Genomic DNA, 17,210 nt, shown 5'->3' on the forward strand with positions numbered 1-17,210 from the left:
TTTCTGTACCCTGCAAGATGTTTCATTTTCAGAAGTACAAGCATTAACATTGTTGCTTCCATGTTTCTTAAGAACTGTAGCTCATTTTTAATTCAAAGGTCACTGTAGCTGTGATAGAAAGGACCATGAAGTGAATTGGGTCCTGAGGTATAATTTTACTTGCAGCCTCTTCTGACTTGAGTTTCTTTAGTAAAGAAGCTTGTGAGAAGTTACTATTAAGCATGAATAACTAGATATTTTTCCCCAGCAAGTGAGAAAACCCTGGCGAGTTTACAGATCCAGCTCAAATGAGTGCATTACAGAACCAATGTGATGTGATTTTGGGTTATAAATATCCAATATATATATACATATCTATATGTATATATGTATATGTATACACACACACACACACACACACACATACACATTGGTTTTTCGAGGTAAGGATTCACTGTAGTTCAGACTGACCTGGAATTCACTATGTAGTCTCAGGGTGGCCTCGAACTCATGGTGATATTCCTATCTCTGCCTCCTGAGTGGTGGGATTTAAAAGCATGTGCCACCATGCCCAGCTTTTTTCTTTTTTTGGTTTCCAGTATAATTTTTAACTGGCTACATATCTGAGCTTTTTATGGGTCCGCCTAACATTTTTCTAATTGGTGGTAAAAATAGAAGGAATGCACACACCCATGTTATCTAGAAGCATTATGTCATGGAGAACGAAGAATATATCCTTGTTTGCTCCACAGAAAATGTTGATCTGTTTAGCCAAGGCGGGTGCTGTTGACAGCTGTCTACAGAGTTGGGGCCACAGATATGTTCAGCATTAACATCAATATCAGGACTGTCTACAGAGCTTAGAGAACTTATTCCTGTCAAGGGGCGAATAATACTGAACAAAATCTGTGGGTTTTATGACGACATGCAGCTGTAGTGAGTATAGAAATAAAATCACGGGAAAGCCTGTCCTCCTTCCTCTGCTAGTCATCTGAGAAGCGTGTAGACTAGCAGGGTGTCCTAGTTCAGGCTGATATAACAAAATACCATAAATTGGATGGCACATGAACAGAAATTTGTTCCTCAGAATTCTGAAAATGGAGAAGTCCAGTTCAAGGAAGATTTGATATTTGGTTTCTGGCTCATGAATAGTTCCTTCCTGCAGGTGTTTCATAAAGGCAGTAATCCCACTTCTGAGAGCTCAGGCTTTGTGATCTAGTCACCTCCCTTGCAGGTTAGGTTTTTGGCATATAATTTGGGCAGGGTCAGGTGGGGGTAGGGAAAGCACCAACATTTGGACAAGGTACCAAGGAAATTGGCTTGAATTAACTTTTTGGCTCTATTTTCCATCTGTAAATTTTGTACACTGTTTTAGGAAAAGCTAGACAGTCAGCAGTAGTGTCATACAGAGTTCTTTATTAAGATTAGCAAATTGTTTAGTTGTCTTATTTGGACATGCAAAATATATAGGTTGCTTAGATCAAGGGTAAATAATCTAGTCATGACTATAACAGCGAATATATAATTTATATTTATGAAATTCAACCTGTTCTAACATCTAATACCAGTGAGTTCTCTGCCTTGGCTGTCTTAACAAACCACAGATAGAAACTTCATAGTTTCTAACTTGTCTGAACTGTGGTCTTGTATATTCGGTTGTTTTATTTGAGTTAATTTTTATTCACTTAAAATGTTAACAATATTGACAGATGTTTAGCTGTGTCTAGAGTCGGCTGTGACCAGATCTGAACAGTTTTGAGAACTGGATAGTTACAGAAAATCAAGAACTCCAAACTGCTTCATTAAACTATTTTAGCAACTCTGTTTATTGGTGACATATTTGAATACATTTAGTCAAGCGTGCCAATTCAAGAGAGGTTCCCATTTGTACTCACATGACAAGGAGGACCCCACATGGGAAACTTGCTCAGCAGGCCCTGAACTGGACTGGGAAACCAGTTCTTCAGCATCCAGTGGGTGGAAAAGTTCAGCTTAGGGAAAGAAGGAATCCAGACCCTTCCTCAGGTCTAAACCCTACTCTCCAAGAAAGTGTACCGACATGGAAGCTGGCCCTGTGTTTCCACCTGGAAGAAACAAACCTACCACAAGAAGAAGGAGCTGGAACTACTTTACTAGTTTTTTACTTTAGACAGCAAATTAAGACTCATAGTTCTTAGCAACTGGAATATTATTTTTCCCTTTCCACAAAGAGAAATAAAGAGAGGATGTGAGGATAAATGTGACAATTCTTTGATTCTCTTCCAAAAGTTTGCAAACTGCAGAACACATAGCAGTATTAAAACTGTAAGTGATAAACATGTTAATATAAGTTTTTAGCATAAAGAATAAAGTCCTGTATCACCAGATGATTTTGACTAAAGTTTTCTAATGTGATTGATTTCAATTATAACATTGCATTATTTTTATTTTAGAAGTTATTTTTTGTGTTTTTAATTTTTTTAATAATTATTTTTATTATTATGTGATTTACAGTATGAACATATTGCATATTGATCATATTCCTCTTGGATTATACTCTTTTTTTTCCCTTTGTGTTTTCAAGGTAGAGTCTCACTTTCAGCCAAGGCTAACCTGGAATTCACTATGTAGTCTCAGGCTGGCCTCGAATTCACAGTGATCTTCCTACCTCTGCCTCCCAAGTGCTGGATTTTAATCCCAAGTGCTGGGATTAAAAATGTGCACTACCACACCTGGAAAGTTATGAGTTATACTCTTATATTCCCTCTCTTCTGCCCCTATTCCACTGAGGGCCTTCCTCAGTGGGATTGATGGTATTCACTATGTGATTATGAATGTACCAGTCATTCTCATTTGGGAGGGACAGGGCCTCAGCCTACATTTCCCAACCTTGTGGCTTTTACAATCTTTCTGCCCGCTCTACAATGTTCCCTGAGCCTTGGTGGGCATGTTATAGGTCTCGTTTAATATTGATTTTGTTTTGAGTCTCTTTAGTGTCTATAAAAGGTATTTATTATTAAAAAAAGCTTGTCCACATTTTCCCCTTTTGGTTCCTCTCTTTTCTTCCTTCCTCCCTCCCCTCCTTCCCTCCTTTTTGTCTCCATTTGCTGTCACAGTATGCTGTTCCCCCTGGTTCTCTACTGATCACTGACACTGATCACTGATCTTGACATCTCTTTGCAGATCATTCTTTTCCTCCTTGGTCATCTCTTCACACTTCTGTGTCTCTGAAGTTATCTGACCTGACCATGACCTTGTCCTTCCAGACTCCTGCTCTCAGATGCTGTTTAAATTAGAATCAACTGTGGAGGTGACATCAGTGGGACAAAATGATTCTTCTTGCTCTGGGAGAACCTGGTGCTTTTCCTATGCAGGGTACGTCATGGCTGTACAGGAGGACAAGCAGTGGAAGAGCCTGGCCTGGAGCCAGTGGCCTGGTGGCCAGTCACAGAGACTGCTTTGTCATAACTCACCCGAGAAAAGTTTCAGGCTCTCTGAATGGGCTCCAGTTGAGTTTCCTTAATCATAATTTAAGAACACTTCCTGGAGTCTTTTTTTCTATCACTGTAGTTTTGAGTAGGCTGTTTTTTTTTTCTTTAAATGCATGACATTGTTTAATGGACTATTTTGTAATTTGTTCTGTTAGATTAGTGAAAGTTGTAATTAGTGTACACAAATGCTTAGCTTTTTCAGAACTACTTTCTCTCTTCCTCTGAAGAGTAACTTCTTTCGCTGTAACTTCCCATCCCCCCTTTTTGATAGCATGAAGCATTCAGAATCCCTCAGAAATTCTAGCTACTGTATATCCAACACTGATATCTGTGTATCTCTCAGCCCCAGATATTTCATCTTCTTCCCTTGTAGGTCTGGTCTCAGCTCCACTTGGATAGAGAAGTCAATAGTGTGGAAAGTCTTACTGGTGACCTCACCTGCAGGGACTGTGGGCATACTGCCTGCACATCTATGTGCCAGGGCTTTGTCAGGCAGGAAATCCTGTGAAATTCCTGCTCAGGTTTACCACAGGACACTCTGACAGGGTTTCATTCTTCTGGCCCATCTCCTGCCTTATTAAAATGTGTGTAGGAGCCTTTTACCCTGATAAGGTTGACTGAAGGTCAGCATGGTGAGTAAAGAAAACCACATGGGGGCTTTGGTACAGCCATGTTGTGAGAAGTGGTCTCTGTAGCAGAGAGCAAAGACAAAGACCCCTCACCTCACATCCTGGCCTTCCTCCTACAAGCTGTCCTTTGGATCCTAAGCCTCAGTTGTCCCCATCTGCTAACAATGTTAACTTTGGAGAATTTTTATGAGGATTCAGTGGGAAGAGACCCAAAATGCTTAATACATTTCCTGGTACACAGTATTTGAAAATGATTGCAGATTTTACTTTTTGATTGAGACGTTTTTCTGTACTGTTTTCTAAAATTGTTTCAAAAAATTGGAAACTATGACGTGATTTTCCTCAGTGTCCACAACAGCATGTAGAGAAAATTGAGCACCTCTGCTTTTCATACTAAGATGGAGACAGATACTTCAGTGATTCTACATCACATCCCTGAGGTTCTTGAAACTCTCTTAAGGATGAGCAGGAATAACTATAAAATTTCTGATCCTCAGCTTCTGGATATTCTTTTAAACCATGCTGATGAGTATCTTCCCACCTTTCTGTCTGGGGCTACCATTTGCTTCAGAGCCACAATTCTCTACCCTGTCTCAACTCTTCCTTTAGTAAAACTGGGGCCCCTGATAAAGGGAGTCAGCTTGGAATACTGGTTTCAGTGAAACCTTCATAGTTTAAGGCACTGTAAACTTCTTGCATCTCAATAACAGATGTATTCTTTGTAAAATTTTGCTTTTAATGTTTAATGAATTAAAATTGTAGGTAATTATGTTGCTTTGATCATGGGTATTTATGGTGGTTATACAGTCTAGAAGAATCTCCTTGTACTCATAGGCTAATGAATATAGGGACTTGTAGAAAGTTAAATTTGAAAAAATATATTTTCCTTCAGAGTATGCCCTGGTGCTTAATAAGAGACCCTAACACATAGGATTGTATTACCCTATAAAATAAAGGGAAAATTGACATAGGAATGTAATTGCATGGAAAAATAGAATAATATAAACTCTCAAACTGCTAAGAAACTTAGTTATATTCAGATGATATTGGGTATCAAATCATTATGGCTTCTCTCTACATTAAATGCATTTTTAAAAGTACAGTAATACTTTTTCAAATTTGAAGATTTAACAATTACAAAAAATAGCTCCTTAATTTTTTAAACTTACGATGAAAAAGTTAAGATGTCAATTTAATAATGAGTCTAGAGAGAGATGTTTTAAAATTTCACTTTGGAAGTATGGTAGCAAAAAGTTTAAAAGACCTTTGTTAGGATTCCTTGCTGTAGATTTCTACCTTGAAAGAGGACACCCTCCTTTGTTCAGTCTATCTCTTCTGCTCAGGATTTAACTTATGTTATTTTTCAAGTCTACCTTCTGCTAATTTAAGTCAGCCTTGGGATTGGGTTACCAGAAGAGACACCAGCCTCTTCCTTTTTGAAGTTCAAAGGTCAGGCTCCATTTTGGGTTTAGAAACTAGATAATGATGTAAGCTATAGCAGTCAAATATAAGTGTGGTGACAGATAACTACTCACTGACTCAATTGACCACACTGCTGCTTTGCTGAAAGTATAGTAGTGTAGTTGATGAGTCTTGGAGACAACTTTGATTCTCAAAAGTATATCATATTGATATCATTAATTGTCAAGTTTAAGTCCATTAAAATACTTCTGATGTTTGGAAAGGTGGTAGGGGAGGAGTTTCATTTCTGCTTTGATTAGACTTTTCAGAGGAACAGTGGTATTCCACTGTTATGTGTTAAAATGCCTCCTGTGTGTAATTCTGGGCAATGAATGCTCAAAGCCATTGGTTCGCTGTTTCACTTTCTTACAAAATGTATTTGTGTATGTGTTGGGGTGCATATGTCCACTTTCTTTGAGATAGGGTCTCTTACCATTGCTAAGAAGCTTTCAGACTGCCAGCAAATGTGTATCAGTCTAACTGGTCCACAAGCTTTGAGTACTCCTGGCCCTGCCTTCCATTGTCACAAACACTTTAGGATCACAGATGCATGTGCCACTGTGCATCTGGTTTTACATAGTTGCTGGGGAATTAAACTGGCAAGCTTTGCAATTCAGCACATTTTTACCACTCACCATCTTTTCAGCCCCAATAGATTTTTTGTTTTGTTTTGTTTTTTTGAGGTAGGGTCTCACTCTAGCCCAGGTTGACCTGGAATTCACTGTGTAGTCTCAGGGTGGCCTTTAACTCACATTGGTCCTCCTACCTCTACCTTCCAAGAGCTGGGATTAAAGGTGTGTGCTACCATGCCTGGCCTCCAGTTGAGGTTTTTTAAAAAATATTTTTATTTATTTATTTGACAGAGAGGGAGGAACAGAGAGAGAGAGAGAGAATGGGTGTGCCAGGGCCTCCAGCCACTGCAAACAAACTCCAGATGTCTGCACCCCCTTGTGCATCTGGCTAACTTGGATCCTGGGGAATTGAACCTGGGTGTTTTGGCTTTGCAGGCAAAGACCTTAACCTCTAAGCCATCCCTCCAGCCCACCGATTGATTTTTTTAAAATGATGTCTTCATTTATGACATGGAAATGAATATGATAATATATCCTGGAAATAGCTATGTCTAAGACCAAGACAAAAGAACCCAATCTGATATTTCACTATGCTAATTTATTACAAGAATTAAATATTATTTGAGGATCTAGAGAACCAAAAATCGATGTTGATGAATTCCACATTTTGCATAATTTCTTTTAATTTAGTGTGTTTTTTTTTTTTTGTTTGTTTGTTTTTCGAGGTAGGAGCTCACTCTGGCTCAGGCTGACCTGGAATTCACTATGTAATCTCAGGGTGGCCTCGAACTCATGGCAATCCTCCTACCTCTGCTCCCTGAGTGCTGGGATTTAAGGCGTGCACCACCACACCTGGCTTTAATTTAGTTTTGAAAGGCATAGAGTTATACCTTATGTTAAATAGAAGAGCGAGCATCTGAATAAAAGGAACAGAGTTGAGGGGACATAAAAGATAGGGAAAAGGGAGGGTGGTAGGGGACTGTGGAATAATATCTGTATGTATGGATGCTCTCAATAAAAAAATTAAAGAATAAGTAAATTGTCAATGTCCATGAGGTCAACTCTGTTTTGCTTTTTCTTCTAGGTGAAAAAAAATGGGTTGTTTCAGACTGTGAGTCAGGAGGAAAGAAAGAGACAGGAGGTAGGTTCTCCCAGCAGGTGCTTCTGAGCCCTGGATTGAGGTGGGCTCCACTTCTTTTGCTTTACTCACTGTGTGCATGTGCTCAGTGTTGCCCTTTGGAAGTGTACTTGTTTTCTTTGTTAAAAAAAAAAAAAAACAAAAAAAAAACACACACACAAAAAAAACAAAAAACAAAAAAAAAACACAGAAGACGATTCACCTTAAACTGCATACATCTTAAACTCCAGAGAAGAAAGCAACATAAATACCATACCGTAACATCAGTTGCACTTAAGCAACAAATCTCCTAGACTACTTATTTAAACTGGAAGTAATATGTTGAAAAAAATGACACAGACATTATATCTGGAACTGAAAAATGATAGTGCTGGGAAAACAGGTGAAATCTGAATAATGTGTGTAGGTTGTTCTGTACACAATGTACCCTGGTTATCTAATGTACCCTGCGGAGGGACAGTTGGGTGCAAGGTATATGGAAACATGAACAATCATTGCAAGTTTTCTGAAAATTTAAAAGTACACCAAAATGTAACATTTACTTAGTAAAAATGACAGTGAATAGGGTTGACAATTTGAAGTTGAAAATCAATGTAATTTAAGGAAATTACATATTGTAATATTGTGAAATTCTCAAAACACTTTCCTTCTAATGATCTTTGTGTGTATGCATGCATTTGCATATACGTACAGGTAAATTAATTCCACAGTGGATACTAAGATATACTTTTTTGCATAGTTGACATGGGCTAAAGCAAAATATGTCATTTTTAAGTTTAAAGAATAGAATATCATAGTACAAAACTTACATGTGCCCACAACTGAGAATTAACAAATCTATTCCATTCAAGCAACTATATTTTAAAAAGTAAAGCTGTTAGTTAAGTAGATGTCCAGCACTGTCCTCAGTCCCATTCCCTTCCTGTCTTCTCCAGAGAAAACTTTCGTTATGAATTGGTGCATAGCCTTCTAATTTGTATTACATATACACACATACATTAAGTGTTAATAACTGATAGCATTTTTCTACATTTATTAACCTTACTTCTTACACTCAGTACTGTTTTATAGATTTGTATATGGCAAAGCATATTTATTCTAATCATTAATTCCAACTTGTTTGTAGTATTATATCTTCTAAATGCCACTGTTTAAGTCTTATATTGATGTTCCCAAAATGTGCAGGGGAGAGTACATTTTTCTTTGTTAAGATTTGACATTAGCAAGGTTTCTCTCTCCTTTTTTGCAAATTCATGAACTTCTCTAAGGTCCTAAGTCCATTCAGATGTTCCATCATTTAAAAAATCTTATATATTTGAATTTTACCTAATTCCTAATATATTCTCAAAATATTTATTTTGGCTTGTGATATAAAATGTCTGAAATCTAACTGTGTAACTCCTTTCTATTCTTATGTATGTTTTAAAGCAAGCTTAACTGTATTTTCTCTGCAGGAGTTTGCTTCTCTGTGGTGGTATACTTCAACAGGAATTACATTAAATTTTTTCCTTGTAGCTACCACTTAGTCACCTTTGCATGTGATCTGGTCATTAAAACTCATTGTTTCTGGGCTGGAGAGATGGCTTAGCGGTTAAGCGCTTGCCTGTGAAGCCTAAGGACCCCAGTTCGAGGCTCGGTTCCCCAGGTCCCACCTTAGCCAGATGCACAAGGGGGCACACGCGTCTGGAGTTCGTTTGCAGAGGCTGGAAGCCCTGGCGTGCCCATTCTCTCTCTCTCTCCCTCTATCTGTCTTTCTCTCTGTGTCTGTCGCTCTCAAATAAATAAATAAATAAATAAATAAAATTAAAAAAAAACTCATTGTTTCTTTTTGTCTCATTCTCTTTGGATTTGATTATGACAACCTTTACTGTTGAAAATATTTGAAGTCATTCCAAGCACAAAATACACCAACTACTTTATTTTTAGTCAAAACAAGAGAATTTTATTTCATTTACCTTATATTTCTTGAGGATAATTGTGTGGATTACATGGAATCACATAAGAAACAGGTTATGTGACATTGAATATATTAGCTGTTCATTCATTAGGGAGTTATGTTAATTTCATGGAGGCTTAGCTGAGGCTAGACCACCTCATGTATGACAGTAAAACCATACACTGAGATTAGCACTGCTAACTTGATGCACAATATACGACCACCCATCAGAGGCTAAGCGTCTACTTGCTTGTGTCTGCCTTACTCCCACCCAGACTCTATCCCCTGTGCTCTTTAGGGAAGAGGATTAAAGGAGATGAAAACATACATGGTTACTAGAGAGTTCTCTAGGAAGGCTGTGAGTCAGGCCTACAAGGATGTTGTTCACTCTCACCCCTTACCCCTTGGAGGAATTGTCCCTGTCTTCCCAGTTTCCATTCTTAGAGGCCCTAAGTTGAATTTTGTTGAGGAGTTGATGAATTCCTTATACAGGCGTTGGTGTCTATCCACAGACGTGCCCTGGCCTTTCATCATTTACACTTCTCAGGGAAAGCGCTGTGTGTCTGGCACCAGGGCTTCTGTAAAGGGTCCTTGGCTCCTTCTTGAGACAGATGAGAGTAGAGAGGCTGCTTGTGGCACAGAAGCAATTACTTTCAATCGTGTAAGTTTAAAAAAAGAATTCCTGTGGCTGATAAGAACCTTTGGAAGATAGGTACATTCATACCACAGAAAATTAGTCAGATTACAACAGGGAGAGAAGAGCCAACAAAACAGGGGAACAGAGGAATGTAGTTGTGAGATGAAGAACATAAATTCTTACTGTGCTTTTGCAACACCATGCTTTGAAAGCAGGGCTGGAGGAGGTGACCTCAAACATTAATTAATGTCACACTGAGAATTTATGACATGTCCTACTTCCTACCATGGTTCCTACCCTGTGGCAAAGCCACGACCTAGGGGATGTGTTGTTGAGGTATCCAATTCTTTTATTTTTTTCAGTGTACACCACAGACAGTGCCCTTTCTCAAGATTTGGGTATTTAATTTGGCCCTTCTTTAAAGCCACTAGTTTGGTGATGCATTTTTCTTAATGCTTTTTGAGATACGATGTCATTCTTACAGCAGAGTTGTGAGAGCTGTACTTAGCTCATTAATCAAAATAATTAAAATGATTCTTTTTTTTCTTGCCAGGCAATCTTTGAAGTCATATCCTCTGAGCATTCCTATTTACTTAGCTTGGAGATCTTGATACGAATGTTTAAAGATTCTAAAGAGCTGAGTGATACAATGACTAAAACCGAGCGGCACCACCTTTTCTCCAATATTACAGACGTCTGTGAGGCAAGCAAAAAGTAAGTGTTTAGTTCACCATGGCAGTGCCAAGACAGTGCTTCCAGAAGGCTCTTGGAATGGAGGAGCTGGGTGATGGAACCACTTAGCCACTCACTGCTGTGTTTCCTTTCCTTGAAGCAAATTTCAAGAGATGTTTCAAGTTGTTGTTGAATGCGTAGAGGCTGCTTAGCTAATTGTCCTAGCACACGGGTACCTAAGGTCCCTTGATTCCTTCTCTTTGCCCACATCTGCTCATTTTTCCCCCTTTCGTTTACATGATCAAGAGTCTGGGTTTGGTGCTAGACTGTGAAACTTGCCTGTTTCAGTAAAGAAAAGTTGGCCTCAGGCTTAGATCTTTTATAGTCCAGATCTGGCTAAAACTAACCAAATTTTATTTTTATTATGTTTAATTACTTTGCTTTACTTGTCCTGAGAAGCTGGTAAAAGCATATGATAATTTTCATACGTTCAAAACTTGTATGTAATAATCATTAATTTTTTCCACATGCTTAGCTTTTTCTTGCTTACATATTTCCAGGTGTTCATATATTATATTTTAATAATATGTAAATACTTCTGTGTTTAACAAGGGAATATATTCCTTTATATGCTACAGCGCATTGTTTCTTTTATGGTTTTATTAGACTTTATTTGTATATGTGTGTGATAGGCTCACGTGTTTGAAAATTCCAAAGATACAAGAGGGTATATGCTAAAATACCCTTTATGTACTGCTCTTTGCTGCCTAGAGACAGCTAGAGCAAATATTGTCTTTCTTCTGTATCTTTAATATATTTTCCTTGTTTTTATTTAAAGGATAGCATACTATGAAAACTATCTTTCTTCTTACTTTTTTCACCAGTTTTGCAATATAAATTTCTCATTAGTTTTTATACCTTTTAGTTGAAGACTATTGGAGACACTGGGTCATTTATTCTATAGCAATTCCCAGGAGTTACATAATATATGGGAGGCAGTCATTATCAAACCCATTAATTCATCAAGGATTGCAAAACAATGTTACTCTAATTTATCAGGCTTCATTAATTCTTAGCTGAGATTTTTCTGTAAATATCTACTCATGAATCCAATAGTAGTTTTTTTGTCAGTGCTCAAGTTTTCCCATTTTTAATCTTTGTCCATTTCTTATTACACAAGTTTCAAGATATTAAATGACCATGTTTTATAGTTCTTGCACCAGGCCTGATGTTAGCCATTTTCCCAAGGAGCCCTGATGACTTTTGATGCTAAGGAGTATCTTAATTTCTTTGTTATTTTAATTTGTTTTTTATGGTACTGGCGATTGAACCTAGGGTCTAGCACATGCTGGGCAAGTGCTGTACCACTTAACTACATGCAGCCCTGTGCAATGGGTTATTTTAAGACCTCACTCTGAGTGCAGGGATGCTATTGCTAGGTAGTTTTTAGCTGTTTCAGTACATAACCATAAAGAAGTCTGAATTCAAAACTGTGGACAAGATATATTCAGTGAAGTCCATTGGTACTCTAGGCTCATTGAAATATATTAATTAAACATGTACAATTTTTATATGACTATTCAAGCTCCATCATTGTTTTCACCTTGCTATTATAAAAAGATAGCTGTTTATTTTTGTTTTTAACATACACCCCCCCACACACACATATGTATATCTGCTTCCCCCTTTAGATAAATGAAAATAAATTCCTCACACTTTTTAAAAATTCATCTCCCAGTATAGAGATTAGGATGACTCTACAGTGGTTATAAAGACAGGCTTTTTTGTTTCCTGCTGTGCCATTCTCCATTGAAAGGTTGTGTCATTTATCCATGCAGCCTTTTACTTATGGGCAGTAGAGATATTGTGATCTTACTGTTGCAAATCTTGCATTGTGCTTTTGCTCTGTTGTATTTTAGTTATTTTATCTTGGGGTACATTCCTAGGAAAATTGCAAGACCAAAGGGTAAACCTATCTGCACTTTTGTAAAATACTGTCAAATTCCCCTCAAAGCAGTTGCACCATTTTGCATTTCAGTAAGAACAAAAGAATGCCTGTGTTACCCACAGCCTTTCTAGCCACTGTCAGCAAACCTTTAGATTATTGTCAATCTGATAGGCACCAAGAGTGGTCTGAATATAGTTGTAGTTAACATTTCTCTTAAAAGCTTTTTTTTCCTATAAACAAGAGTATTTGTAAAATATTATAGTAATATTAATTTCATGATGTAATTCATCTTTTTAATTTTCAAATGTTTTTGTAATATTCAAATGAATTGCATTTTGAGGTAAGTTATGATATTACATAAACAAAAATGAGGGGAGACAGGAGTTTTTATGGTTGCTGAAACCCAGGAATATTTGCTTTATGTGACAGTTCAGCATAACTAGTTATTGGTGATTACCATTTCACAAGGAGAGGAAAAACTGTTAACTCTTCTTCTGCCTAGAAACATAAAGGCTATCACAGACATCCAATGTAAAAAGTGGACAAAAATCATAGAATAGAAATGGTGTACATAATTAAAATTCACTAAAAACTAAAATATTTAAAATGCAAGGCACTCCCTTAAGCTTGAAAGAAGTATGCATTCATTTAGTTAGTCACTCTTGTAATTATTTTGTATGGAGTACTTAAACATTCATACTAAACATGGTATTTTGCAACGTCTTATAAAAGTGTGTATACATTTACTCTTTGTATTGCAGTTCTTCTAGGAATCTACCCCAAGATAGTATAACTAAAATATAGGGCTGGAGAGATGGCTCAGCGGTTAAGGTGCTTGCCTGCAAAGCCTAACAACCCAGGTTCAAGTTCCCAGTACCCATGCAAAGCCAGATGCACAAAGTGGTGCATGCATCTGGAGTTTATTTGCAGCAGCTAAAGACCCTGACACACCTATTCTCATTCTTGTCTCTTTCTCTCTACTCTCTCTGTCTGCTTATAAATAAATAATTTTTTAAATTACTAAAATACAAAAGAGCTTATATATATACAGATATAGATGTATAAATATATTTATATAGAGAGAGCAATAAATGAATTGCTGAATAAGGAACTTAATAAGGTCTTAAAGTCTTGACAGTAAGGAACATAAAGTGTTGAATAACAAATATAGCAAAGTAAATACATGAGCTATTAGCGTAGTGTTTATCATTGTTAATTACTATGTACTCCATACTCTTGTACTGCTATATTTGCACTCAGCTGACAGCACAGTAGGTTGTGCTTTCTCTATCCTCACCACACACAAGAGTAATGCCTTGTAGTACAACTACATAGCCACTACGACATAATTACACATTGGGACTATTTCCACTTCCTTACATTCTTTTGGTCACCATCATATATGTGTGTGGTTCATTGTTATACAGTGCATTGTTGTAGTAAGCACATAAAACTTGCCATTGCCTTGTTTCCCTTGATTAAGCAGAAAAATTTTATTTTTTCCTTTTAGAAAGGAGTGGGGGGGGGATGTACGTTGTTTGTTGTGTTCACACCAAGCTGGCTGGCCCATGAACTTCTGTGCAGCTGTCCCATCTCCACCACTCTTCTTGCCATAGGCACACTGCATCCGGCCTTATGTGGGCTCTGGGAATTTGAACTCAGGGATTCACACTTGTGTGTCGAGTTCTTTATCACTGATCCATCTCCCTAGCCCAAACATTCTTTCTAAAACCAATTTCTTCAGCTCATAGTTGAAACACAGAGACATTCAGGTTAGACCTTATTAGTAGCTAGTGTCTGAAGCAATAGCAAAAAATAATTTAGAAATTACTCATGCATAAGGTAACCTCAAAGATGCAAAACAACAGTGAGTGGTCGCCTCTGGCTGGAGATGACTGGAGAGACACACACTCATCGCTGTCTTCTGAAATTCCAGTGAAAGGGATGGGGCATTTCATCTTCAAGGTCTCAAGTAGAGACACCAGCAACAGTAGTTTGGAACCTGGAGAACCTGAGCTGGTTGCCCAGTAACTATTTCAGGCAATCCTAGAAAGTTTATATTGAAGTTGGTAGTGAAGAAAGCTAAGAAACAACTGGAATTAAATTTCAGAATCTGAAAATGCAGAAATTGATGGCATCAAGTTAAAGGAATCACTAAAGAGGGATTTTGTGAAAGCCTGGGAAATATCCAGACTTCGGACCTCTTCTTGGCTACATATCTGTCTTTACCTAGTGCCAGGACAAAATAGAGGACAGTGGGCGGGGAGAACCAGACCCAGGTGATAATGGACAGTTAGAGCCTTCTATTCCCAGTCTTCATTAGGAACACTGCAAGCCAAGTCACACAGTAATGGGCATGGTATAGATTTAAAGGTGTTTAATAAATTTCATCAATGGTATTTTTGCCTAAATACATTGTTACTACTAACAAGATTTTCAGGAAGGAAAAAAAATTAAGATTATAGCACCTTTAAGTAGCCCTCAAATTTCAAAGGTATATCCATTTTAGTAACATATTAGTCAAGGGTTTATTGACTCAATCTTAGTTTTTTCCCTTCAGGAGATGGTTGTATACCTAACCTTATATGAGTTGTTTTGAGAATTGAATGGTGCATACAAAGTGCTTTTGTGTAGAACCCTAGGTGAGCAACACAATAGCAATTATTTTGTAGATGTTATCACTCTCATTTTTTAAAAATTTTATTTATTTATTTGAGAGCGACAGACACAGAGAGAAAGACAGATAGAGGGAGAGAGAGAGAATGGGCGCGCCAGGGCTTCCAGCCTCTGCAAACGAACTCCAGATGCCTGCGCCCCCTTGTATCCCTCTCATTTTGATTGTCTGTGCCTGACATTCTGAAATGTCTCTGAGTTTTGTGTTTCTGGCTTTTGTGTGTATGGCCTCTGTCTGTTTGCCTCTGCCTGATTTGGTGTAGCATAAGCTTAAAGAGCAGGTCTTGTTTTTATAGACTCTAGTTCAGTTTTCATGGGTTTGACATGGTTATGTTTATGATATCCTAGCAGTCTTATTTTGACATTGAGTGAAGTCACAATAAATGGTCCTACCATAGTCATACAGAATATATTAGTTCTGATTTAGTTGGCAACTAAAGCATGAACTGTCTGCTTCCTTACCAGGCTGGTGTTTTCCATTTAAGTAGTTTGGTCCCTGGCCCAGTGTTTTAGAACAGGCCCTGGCATGCTCCAGCTGCCAACAGGGCTGTTCTGGTTACATTTTTGCAAACATGTGGACCTGCTACATCTTTTTATGCCTTTATGTATTACTGCCTTCTCAAGCTTCCAGATCCTATGGATTCTGGGTTGTTATACAGAGATTTAGGCTGGTATGATGATCCTAGTTGAGGCAGACAAAACTCATACAAATAGTCACTATTATCAGTCTTAAACTAGACTCGAAATCTGTGGGAAAAGGCACAGTGGTTGGGTTTCATTGTAGTATCTCATCTGTCTTGCATTTACAGTTGTGGACTTTGAACCATTATGTGGGATTCTGACTGCCAGTTGTAAGTAGAATGAGTAGGACCACCCGGCTCTTGCAGTGATGGAAAAGGTCTTAATGTAAACTTGGTGATCTAGCCAAGTCAAATTTATCACTTGATTTAAGTGCAAGGATGGTTGATGGATTATTTCAGAAGCCAGTTCTTGTGACATTGTAGTTGTTTATTGTGACATGCCACTTCCTATTGCTGTGCCTTTATGACTAGTGCTCCAGTGTCCTTTTTGTGTTTTTCCAGCAGTTGTCATTTTATATGATTTCATCCTTGACAGGACATTATGAAGTGTACTCATTTCCCGTTTTGGCTTAAATGAGAATGAAACAAGTGAAGTTTCTGATTCTTAGGAACGTATTCATCCTAGACCACTGGTTGGAAGTACATATGCAAAGTATTGTAACTGAAGTTAAGAGCTTATGTGACTAAACTTCAATTTAAACATTTGTTAAAGATCACGCACCTGAAACAAACTACTAGGATTTGGTACTTTTGGTGAACATCATCCATTGGAGTTAGAGATATAGTTACTCCTATTTGACCGTCTTGATTTCTTAAGATGTAGAGTCCTTAAAAGCCAAGGGCATTTTGTATTCTGTGACACACTGTAGACACCATTGCCTTATTATTTCCTCAATACCATTTAGTAAGCGGTACTGTCTGTTAATCATGAGCTGTCTCTGAATGTGCACCCATACTTCCCTGTTGTAATATTATCTAGAAATAAGGTAATTGATTATAAAAAACCTGTGGTTCATAAGTCCAATAAATTATATTGAGTTCCTTAAAGTACTTCTACAGTGACTTAAGGAGAATAAAGAAAAAATGAAGACTTAATTCAGATTATAATTTTCTGCTGCTTGGTGTGAAAAATCCAGTGTTTCCAAAATAAAACTTTTGTAAGAAAGTTTGCGAGTCTTTCCTCAAAAATCAATGAAAGGATTCTTTAACCCCTAGGTGGTAATATAAATGGTGAGCAATCTCACATCAAAAATTGTTTGAATTTTTAAGAATGTCAGCTTTGTGTAAAAAGCTGTGAAAATATATGTATATATAATTTAAAATTCTGAAGTCATTTTCTGTGTTCTAAGAAGGCATATGAGTACTATTTTAAATACTAATCTTGTGTATTATCTTCCTTTATAATCTTTGAGGATGCTGATTAAATATATAGCCTACGCTTTTAATTTAAAAACATATTTATAAGAAATTGTGAGGTATGTGTATAGATGGTGAGTGGTATTTGTTAAAAACTT

General features: G+C 37.4%; 1 protein-coding gene across 1 annotated transcript in view; it reads left to right on the forward strand.

Annotated features, from left to right (window-relative positions):
- Arhgef26 (Rho guanine nucleotide exchange factor 26) overlaps positions 1–17,210 on the forward strand; it is a 107,674-nt gene that overhangs the window by 19,096 nt on the left and 71,368 nt on the right. The window contains exons 4-5 of the mRNA XM_004655927.2: positions 7,196–7,252; positions 10,376–10,536. Coding sequence (XP_004655984.2) covers positions 7,196–7,252; positions 10,376–10,536 — 218 coding nt within the window. The remainder of the gene's footprint in view (positions 1–7,195; positions 7,253–10,375; positions 10,537–17,210) is intronic.

Source organism: Jaculus jaculus, chromosome 12 (genome assembly GCF_020740685.1).
Source record: "Jaculus jaculus isolate mJacJac1 chromosome 12, mJacJac1.mat.Y.cur, whole genome shotgun sequence".
NCBI classification, from domain to species: Eukaryota; Metazoa; Chordata; class Mammalia; order Rodentia; family Dipodidae; genus Jaculus; species Jaculus jaculus.